Source organism: Bactrocera oleae, chromosome 4 (genome assembly GCF_042242935.1).
Source record: "Bactrocera oleae isolate idBacOlea1 chromosome 4, idBacOlea1, whole genome shotgun sequence".
Classification (NCBI taxonomy): domain Eukaryota; kingdom Metazoa; phylum Arthropoda; class Insecta; order Diptera; family Tephritidae; genus Bactrocera; species Bactrocera oleae.
Genome location: NC_091538.1, coordinates 4,461,725 through 4,472,105, shown reverse-complemented (window position 1 = coordinate 4,472,105; position 10,381 = coordinate 4,461,725). Strand labels below are relative to the sequence as shown.

The window sequence follows — 10,381 nt, the reverse complement described above, 5'->3', positions numbered from 1 at the left end:
TTCATACGCTTGTGTATAGTTAATTGTGTCTGCGATAAGTTTTAACTACATTGATGTTGTTCTTGCTCTTTTATTGTTATTAGTTGCATTATTTTGACCTCGCTTGTTGAGTTTTTTCGTGTTTTCCGCCTGAACACTGCCGGAAAACCTAAAATAGACTACCTTTGCTCTTTTCTAAAGTTGGAGCAACGACTCTCGCGGCTCATTATATTTGCAATCTTCATGTTCTTAATTTTAAGTTATATAATTCTGTATATTAAGATATAGATCAATAACTGTGGAAGGCTAATTATTCAAAATCTTTCACAACTACTTAAATCGACATCTAAACTTATTTTTATCATCATCTTGGTACCTAAGCGAAAGAGGAGTCACTACATGGTTGTGATATGTGCATCCTCTTTCATATTTTACTCCAACAAGTATTATTTCAGATGCTACTTTCTGCTTGCCAAAATAAATTAATACTCAACATTTAGTCCACTTTTATTTCAATGTTTACAAAAAACATCCCTGTTAAATCCGCTTCACACTTCAGTAATAATATTTCAAAATTCAGCTAAAAGAGCTTACCAACTGTAAACTGAGACTCCATAAAAACGAATTTGAGCTCATGCAAGTATTAAAAAAAATATACTCTAATAAATCTACGTACAACTTCGCCGCCACTTTAGTGCGCTACCGCTTGCCGTTGTTGTCTAAGCAACATTAATTGCAGTAATTAAAATTTTCACGCATGATTTTAACAGTAGATACACGTACGCGTAGCCTCAGCTTTATTATGTAGTGTGCTTTTATGAGCAGAGATATACTCATTCTCTTACTCTTACTCCTACTCATGTTACCAACTACATATTTTTCTTAAATTCAACACTTTTTACGATTATTAGTCGAGTCATGCTGTTCTTTGCTGTTGTTGTGGTTGGTGGTGGTTTTGGTCTCAGCCGTAGAGACCCCAATAATAATAACCATACAGTCTACTCCTTTAATGTGTAGACATTCACACTTCCTTAGCGCTAATTACTGCCTCACACCCACATGTGTTTTTATTGTTGCAAACATACATACCATATTCAACAAATTATCGTCTATTTTTTTTTGTGATAAATATATGTATAACCAGCTTCGTTTTCAAAGGATTACGTCGTTTTTTTGGCTGCTGCCTCGCCTCAAGAAAAATATTTACTTGGTTGTTGTTAACATTAAGAGCAACTAAGTTTGTGCGCTTGTTCTGTAAATTCATATGTGCTTCTTCATGTGCGTAGATTTGTTGATGTTGCGTCTTTAATGAATTAAATTAAAATGCTGCTTAATTAACATCATCATCATAACAACGCCACATTAGGCTAAATAGGTATTTGTTGTGAATTAGCCTTCTTGAAGATGTTGGGTGCAGTAAATGAGCACACTGATATTTAAAGAATCTAAAAATGTCTTTAGCTGTAGATTTTACAGGAACCTTAAAATTTTATTCAAGTCTTCGATTAGTCAAAAAATGTCACACTATTTCTATGTACATATAATTTTTTTTTAGCATAAGCCTAATAATGTGATTTGAAATAAATAAATTGTACTGTTTATTTTCAAATTTTAAGGTTCCTACAAAAAAATAACTGATTTGATTAAAAGCTCATTTTTAAAAAACATCTATTATATAATATCTAAAATTTATACAAATATCTAAGTTGAAGTAGCTGCTAAGTTAGCAAAGTTCTCAACCCTCGTCAACGTCATCATATAAGAAGTATTCTCAAGATTTCTAATTTGGCTGTTTAATCCTAGTTCACGTCTGGTGCTTGCTAATTGAGCTTGTCGCAATAATTAAGTAAGAAGCATAAAAATATATTTTTACTTTTCCTCAATCAAGCTAAAATGGAGCCTAAAATAAAATATTTAAGTTTAAGCAAAAAACTCCGATTTTTGTTTTGATTTTTATTAACGCAGGGCATATAGAGTAAACGTAAAAGACAACGTTCAGGATGGTAACGAAAGCCTGTCATTATATCACCAGCTACTGACAATAAATATGATTGAACAAGGAAGTATGCTACATTTAAGTGAAAAAATTCGTGTTCTTCGTTTAGTTGATGACAGGTCGTTGATGGTACATATGACTTACTTTACGACCCAAACCTTTGCGCTGTAGAGGGTGGAATGCAGTAAAAAGACATTTTTCATACACGCACACTAACACATATGTACCTATATATATACTGGCATTAACTGTAGTAACATGCACTTAAACCTACACACATACACATATAGTTCAGGCTTACACTTTTATTGCTCTCGAAAGCCTTTCCCTGCTGCCTTCTCCATTATTCATATAAGTAATGCCATTTGCCTTACACCTTAACGGATTTACTCTGGAATGACGAGAACGCTGGAAAGATGAATGATGTCCATGTGTTGCTCATTTGTCGGGATATTGTCATGAATATGTTTTTGTATGAAAAATCCTGTGATTTGTTGTAAGATTAAGTGTATGCGTATTTGAGTGTTTCATAAGGGAAATAAATATGTTGGAAATAAAATTCTTTATTAGCAGAAATTTAGAATTTCTTTTTATTTTATAACAAAAAATACTCAAGAGAATTATATATATAATTTTTTTTGCTTAGTCGAGAGAATACATTTTTTTCCACATATGTGGACTCTTGACAGCATAAAGGTTAGATTTTAGGTGCAGTACACTTCTTTCCTTATAAGCTTATTGTTAGTACTGCGAATGTTTAATCTTAACTTGGTTCTCATAGTGTGGCTGTAACAAGAAATGACTCACCAGAATAATACCGCTGCTATTATGGAGTATTAGCCACAAAGTAATCCAAAGAAGCGGATAAACTGTCTTTACTTTCAGTCGAAAGTTTTACGGAAAACTTCTAGACAGCTTTAAGAGTCCACTTAGTATAAAGCTGCATCTTACTTTTATAGAGAGCTTTCAATAGACTCGAGAGAGTGTCGAAACCAAATATTTATGTAAGATAATTACATTTTTATAGGCTGGATTACTTGCCGAAAAAACAACGCTGTAATCACTTAGACCTGTTTGTCTTTGAAACTTTTGGTACAGTTAACCTTCCATTTCTGTAAATTCGTAAGCATTTTCTGAACGTTGTCGATCGCTGACACGTTGTGGTGACAGCTGTTTGTCGAACAAACGCAGCATATGTTTGAATGCTTAAGAATATATCTAAGAGACCTTAAAGCCCTAATTCGTCGTGTGCTTTCTTAACATTAAGATATTTTTCTCAAGACTCTCAGTCTTTTGTGTCAAATAATAATTTTTCTTTTCATACTGCACTATTTACTCGAGAGACATTTCCACATTCTGAAACTTTCACGTTCTTTACGTACTTGCTGTACTTTGAGAAATAATAATTAATTATAAAAGTAAACTAATTACACAAATGCAACAGCAGCTGAAGAACCCACATGCTCTTTGAAGTTTATTTCGGTAGTTCAAATATAACTAGAAATTCATACTAACATATATATGGTGTTTATTTTGTGGCAACCATACGAAGTAATCATCATGAAGTGCTTTCATGACAGAAACAGAAGGAAATGCGAGATAGACAGAGCGAGTGGAAGCGAGTGGTCAAAGAAACTTTAAGCTTTGCACGCACAGAACATCAACTGTAAACAAAAATTCGCAAACAAACCCAAATAGACGAGTAACTAACCAAATAAGCGTATACGCAAAGTGCACGTCCACCTCACACACGCACACACTCACGCCGGTGTTTACACGAAAACTGTAAATGACATTTTAATAAAAATATAATTTGCAACCAACAGTTTTCGCAAATAAACCAAACCAAACGTGTGTGAGCTCCGCAAATTGCCAAAGTATGAATTGCAGCTCGTTAGCGCCTGCAAGTATGCTACACCAAATAATTGCACAGTAAAAAGAAGCAGCAAATGTCATTGCCCAAATGGGGAGTTGGATAATGTGGTGGACATTTTTGGGCAAATCAAATACACCACCAATTTGATGTTTGCGCTGGACCCAACAGCCCTCTGCCCTGCCACAAAGAAAGCATACGCAAACAAATGCAAAAGCGCATAAAGGCAAACAGCAGAAATTGTCACGCGCAAACAAACATATATTCAAACTTACTTAGTTATTTGGGAAGAAGCGAACGTCACAAATATGTCACAAATGGTATTTTTGGGGATACACAAAAGTGTAAGTAAATATGTGACGTTGCAATCGTTAACGGTAATGACGTATTGTTTGTTCAGTTTGTGCTGGAAAGAATTACTGCCTGCCCGTCAAGTCGTGCGTAATATTGTAGCCCTGTGTCAAAGATATTGAAACTTGAAATGTTTGCAATAGAAGAGCAATTGCGGCGCACTTTTCGACAGTTTTCTATGAGATTGCGCAAACAACTTATGAAAGAAAAGAAAAATAAATGTTGACTTAAGAAATTATTTGATCATTGCTACGAGCTTAGTGTTGACTGAAGTTAATATATTTTTCAACAGCTACGTTGTTATTTATAAATCTGAAGCTAAATTAAAACATATTACACACATTTTTAGTTATAGGCTCCTAAAGGTATGCTTCGTTTTGAAGAGTTGTTGTTATATAAGGTGTTTTTAAGGTTATATTTCATAACACTGTGACAAATTATTTTGAGAAGTCTACACACCAACAAAATCTCTAAGCGAATAAGCAACAATTTTTACTGCGTAGGGTACTCAAATCTGAAGGGACTTTCTGGAATTCTTTGCATTAGAAGAGGTTGGTTTTGGTTCATATTTTTTTTAAATTGAAGATGACAACGGTACCATGAATGTTGATCGCTACAGGCAAATAATTAGCGACTTCTTAGTTCGGCATTCTGGTGAATTTCTGCCGTACTTTCTTATCTTTCGAAAACATACTAATACTTCAGTTATGTTTGATGAAAAGCTAAAAGAAGGCAACTTCCTCAATGGAAAAATCTGGTGAAAAAGAGCTTTGTCAAAGTCGGTGAGGTGGAAACAGAACTAATAAATATAAGAAAATGTATGTATTTCGATATTCTAAAAGAAGTTTTTTTTTTCATTGACGGATAGATTAGAAACATGATCCGATTGATTGCTGAAAAGTTTTAAAAAGTTAACAGAGTTCTTCGAATTACTTTTCTTGGCCATCAAGGGACATAAAGCGATATTTCGATGCTGTTATATAACTTTTAAGCAAGTTATATAATTTCAAATTATATAATAAAATCTTGAAAAATACAGAATTCTCTTTTCTTTCAAAATAATCCTCGAAAAAAAAGCATATACTTGTATGTAGATGCACAGTTAGCCTGTTGCCAGTCAAAAGTCATTTACAACTCATTAATTTCGTTAGTCACTTTCACCAAAAAAGCGCAGCATGTTGCATGTCGCACGTACTCTATGTGTGGCTTAACGACTGAGTCATCGTGGCATGCAGCGAAACTCAAATGTTTCATATTTTATTATTTTTTTGTACCGGCTGTCACTTTCTACAACTTAATTTACGGCAATAAAAGTGTCATAAATATTAGTTGCACACACACTGATAAACATCTAGCTGAAGGTAGAACCTCCAGCCATGCATATTAAGTATTCATATCTACATATTTATAAATATGACAAGCCATCGCTGTCTCTCAAAATACAGCAATACTAAAAATTACACACACACATACACAAACAGCTTTCCACACTTCGTTGCATTTTGCACCTTTTTTCGTCGATTTTATGCTGCATTGGCGTGTGCTAAAGGCTCTGCTGTTCAATTGTGTGTCTCACTGACTTCGTCCTGCCTTGCATACATATACACACACAAACATTTATATATACATATGTATATATATTCATTTAGATGTGTAGCAAATAAAGTTGCTCTCTGTTTGTCTCATTGCCGCTCGTTTATTATGTCCCGCTGCGCTATCAAATGTCTCCATCTAATTTGTTAATTGTGTTTTACCAAATATTGCACAGCCGTCCGCATGCTCACTTCTTTTTGTTGTGTATGTTTCATAAATTAATTAGCACATTTAATGATACAACCATGCAATAATGGCCAATAATAACTGATAGCCAACTGTTTGTTTATTACCAAAAATTAGTGTTGCAACAGCGGCAGTTGTCATAAGACAGTGTAATTTGTTCGACTAATTCGATTGAGAAAATTGTGGAGGAAAGCAAAAAGTGACAACTAGTGCCAGATGGCTGGGAGGAGTCAAAAAAATATATATGACATGCATTCAAACATATCTACGTTTTTACTAATGAGGTGCACATTTCCTAAATGGCATTACTTTGTTGGATAGATGTTGAGCCTAAAGTAAGATAAATCATAAAAAAAAATAAAAAAATAAAAAAAAATTAAAAAGGATTATAAGCCACCCATTTATTATTTCTGTTTCTGGAGAAAGTAAATGATATTGATTGCTTGAAAGAATACAAATTTGTCGCTAAAATATTAAACTAAAATGAAATTCTTAAATTAATAAATTAAAATTATATTCGACTAGAGAATAAAATTTTAATAAGAGAAATGGTATATCGTGCAGATCGCATACGAGTTGATGCATCCGGGGTAACGATAAAGGGTCTGAGGCACGATCTGAAAAGCTCATTTGTCAGAATCGCCGATATCGAACATATTTGCGAAGTGAAAGGTCGAGAAGTCGACGGTTATCCGCCGGCAATCGACATGGGACCATATGCAGAGGATGGAAGCACTATCAGAGGAACTAGTAGCAGGTTTATGAGTGGCTAGGGGCTCATGATGTTTTGGAAGTAAAAATCTTTCAAAATATATAAATATCATCTTATGTATAAAACTTTCCTGTTGGCAGCAAACCCACTTTGGGTTAAAATAATTCACTCTCAAGCTTTCTCAGTTTTAAAAAAATTAACATGAGCGTGTAATTACAATCTGAACGCTAGAAAGGTTAAAAAATTAAAGTTAGGCGTTCTTAGAGGACATTGTCCCTAGAAATTATTTAGTTTACAATTATTTTTTTATGCACACGAATATTACCTATAGGAAATATGATATAAAAGTACAAAGAAATGCGTAACAGTTTTATTTATTTTAGACAAACGCGCTTTAATTTTGCACACACACATCCACATGCTTATATGTATGCCTATCCATTTATACAACATATTTGGAGGCACACTTTATTTAACGCTATTTTTCTTTCACAAGTGATTTATTATTCATACCAGCGGCATTTGTTTTGTATTTTCGGTGATAAATCTCTCATTTTGTTGCTTTTATTCTAACACATATACACATGTCTGAATAAGCAAAAGCACAAAATATACCGCTGCCATTTCCTGTTACACTCACACCGCTATAGCGGTTTGTTTTGCTGCGCCCGACACCGCACACAGCAAAACAAAAAATAAACTTGTTTTAGTCCGTTTTCAACCATAGTAGTAGTATATACTATATATATACGTATTCACAAACAAACAAACATACGTGTTGCCGTTATATATTATAAGCCACTTCCGTTTATTGACAAACGCCAGCAATTTTCTTTTTGCTCCTTTCGTCCGATTTACACATTCATCGATCGACCGGACAGAACAATGGAGACACACTGACACATATTCAACTATTCAACTAACCACACATACATACATACATGCAAGTATATCTAAGGTCTATATACAATACATATTTACTCGAATAAATTCGTATCGATTTCAGCCAAAATTGTGTTACCCTGTTACACTTGATTGTTGATCATTTATCAGCTCGAATGAGCAGTAATTTGCTTTAATGTTTTATTTGCCTACATTTCTTTTTTACCTCGCCTGCGCGACGCTGCTTAAAGCTTTGCCTCGACGCTTGATTTTTACAAAATATTTTGATTTTCGCTTGTATGCACGTTCCGCTGGTCTAATACTGATTTTCATACGTGTTGTCATTTCAAAAGACTGCGTACGCCAAGGTAACCAATCGGCGGGTTCCACGATTGGCATGGTACCCACATATGCACCCGATGAAGAAACACCATAAATGCTGGTCTCATTCGAGATGGCGAAGTGCTCAATGTGCATATAATGCTGCATACCGTTTCTCTGTGTGAGCTGCACCTTTAGCTCGTGCGGCTGTCGATTTGTGATTGTGTACAGTCGTTGCAGGCCGATGAAATAATTACCGCTAAGCGTATGGTAACCCTGTGTATAGTCCAGCCACCTGCCATACTCATATTTGGGCTCTTTACGTAAGAAGATGACCAACCAAGGTTTTTCATCGAGATCGCCCAGCTCACAGTAGACCTCGAAGATATCAACGCCAGCCTGTGTGGGCATTTGCAATATTTCGATGGTGCGGCCAGTGGTTAGGGTCGTGCAGTCGCTGGCAAGCGGTTGCGCTGACTGACCACGAGACGAATATTATGTGTAGGAGAGTATTGTGAATATTTGTAAGGAGAAAGATTTCTAAAACAGTACTAATACTCACAGCTTTCAGTGAATTTGTTGCCAACAAACAAACTAACATAAGAATGAACATTTCTTATGAGTTTTTAGTAAAATATATGCGACGTAGCTAATAATTATAAGTTTGAAAATCGACTGAGACACCAAATATTTAACTTTTCTCCATAAAGTATAGAATTGTATTGTAAAAATTGTAATTTGTTACGTTCTAATTGCCGTGAATCTAAAGCAACATTAGGGTCATATAAATGTTAATATAGATTCTAGTTTTATATTTTTAAAATTTTAGATATGGACAGAACTCAAAGTATTTGCTATCATACAGGGTTAAAGTTTTTATCACAACTATAGCGAATTCAATTATGCATCTTATTTACAACTGCGTGTATTTTTCAGTGGTCCAAGCAAGAAAAAACGTAAAATTCGGCTGTACTAAAACTATAATACCCTTCACAAGTGTATTTTTTATAACGTTAAAACGTGTAAAAAGATATTGATTTTGTTCAGTCAGCTTACATGGCAGCTATATGTTCAAATAGTACGATCTGAACAATATGGTATTTTCGGCAATTGCAACGACACCTGATATAATAATCTAAAATTTCGTCACGATAACTTCTCATATAAAAAGTTTATAAGGACTTCAATTTGAACGGCCAGTTTGTATGGCAGCTATATGCTATAGTTGTCCGATCTGAACAATTTCAACGAAGGTTATAGCATTGCGTTGGTTTAAGATCTATGCCAAATTTCGTGAAGATATCATCTCAAATAAAAAAGTTTCTCATGCAAGGACTTGAGGTAAGTATGCCAGTTATTAGCTATAATAGTTCGATCTGAACAATTTCTTCGGAGAATACATCATTGCATTAAACAATAATCTATGCAAAATTTCGTGAAAATATTTACCCAAATAAAAAAGTTTTCTATACAAGCACTTTATTCCGATCATTCAGTGTGTATGGCAGCTATATTTTATACTGGTCTAATATCGGTGGTTCCGAGAAACGAGCAGCTTCTTGGTGAGAGAAAAACATGCGCGAATTTCAGTGCCATATCTCAAAAACTGAGAGACTAGCTCGCGTATATACAGGCGGACAGACGGACATGGCTAAATCGATTCAGCTTGTCACTTTGATCATTTAAATATATATACTTTGTAGATTTCTGGGGTCTCCGCTGTTTGCTATTGGATGTTACAAATATCGTGGCAAACATAATATATATCCCGTTGAGGGTAAAAATATTTAGTTATTATTTGAAAACAGGATTCTACAATGTTGTGATACATTTTTTGGAAATATATAGAATGGAGTTTCATATAATTTTAAAGACGCCTACAAAAGACTGTAAAAACTGTCCTCGGTTAGTAAAATAAATACAATACACACCCTGTATATCGCCTTAAAATATGCAACCGTTTTTATGAACAATTCTTTTTTTTCACTTTTAAAATGTCATCAAATCTATAACTACTGAAATCAAATACTGCCAGAAATGCACAAACATACAAAAATAAGTGCATTATATCTATTGCCAACGACGTCATACAATCGTCGCCGCATCAAATGTTTTCGAATACGGCAATTGACAACTTCAATTATGTGCCTGTCACTCGCGCGAAAGATGAAATTTCAAATAACTGTCATACACACAAGCAAACACATGTAAAAATGGACAGATAAATGTGCTGAAGATATATGTACGAGTACGAGGCTGCAAGAGCGCATGCATATCACAATAATGACAACATAACGGCAATGCGTCAATCTGTGTTGATAAGCGGCGCATGATGTGTGTGTGTGTAAAAAAAGGCAATCAAATTTTGATGGGTTCGGTGGTAATACGAGTATCGCTTGCATGCTTACATACATACGCACACACACACACACATATATAACTTAAAGCACCGACAAAATAGCAAGCAAGACATATGGACGCTTGATAA

General features: G+C 34.5%; 1 protein-coding gene across 1 annotated transcript; it reads right to left on the bottom strand.

Moving 5' to 3' along the window:
• Positions 1–7,465: 7,465 nt before the first annotated feature.
• LOC106626721 (angiopoietin-related protein 7) lies at positions 7,466–8,561 on the bottom strand. The gene is made up of 2 exons (XM_014246532.3): positions 8,456–8,561; positions 7,466–8,370 (listed from the first exon to the last, which is right to left on the bottom strand). Exons 1-2 carry the CDS (start codon positions 8,504–8,506, stop codon positions 7,795–7,797), a joined length of 627 nt encoding a protein of 208 aa, XP_014102007.2. The 5' UTR covers positions 8,507–8,561; the 3' UTR covers positions 7,466–7,794.
• Between the last annotated feature and the right edge of the window lie 1,820 nt (positions 8,562–10,381).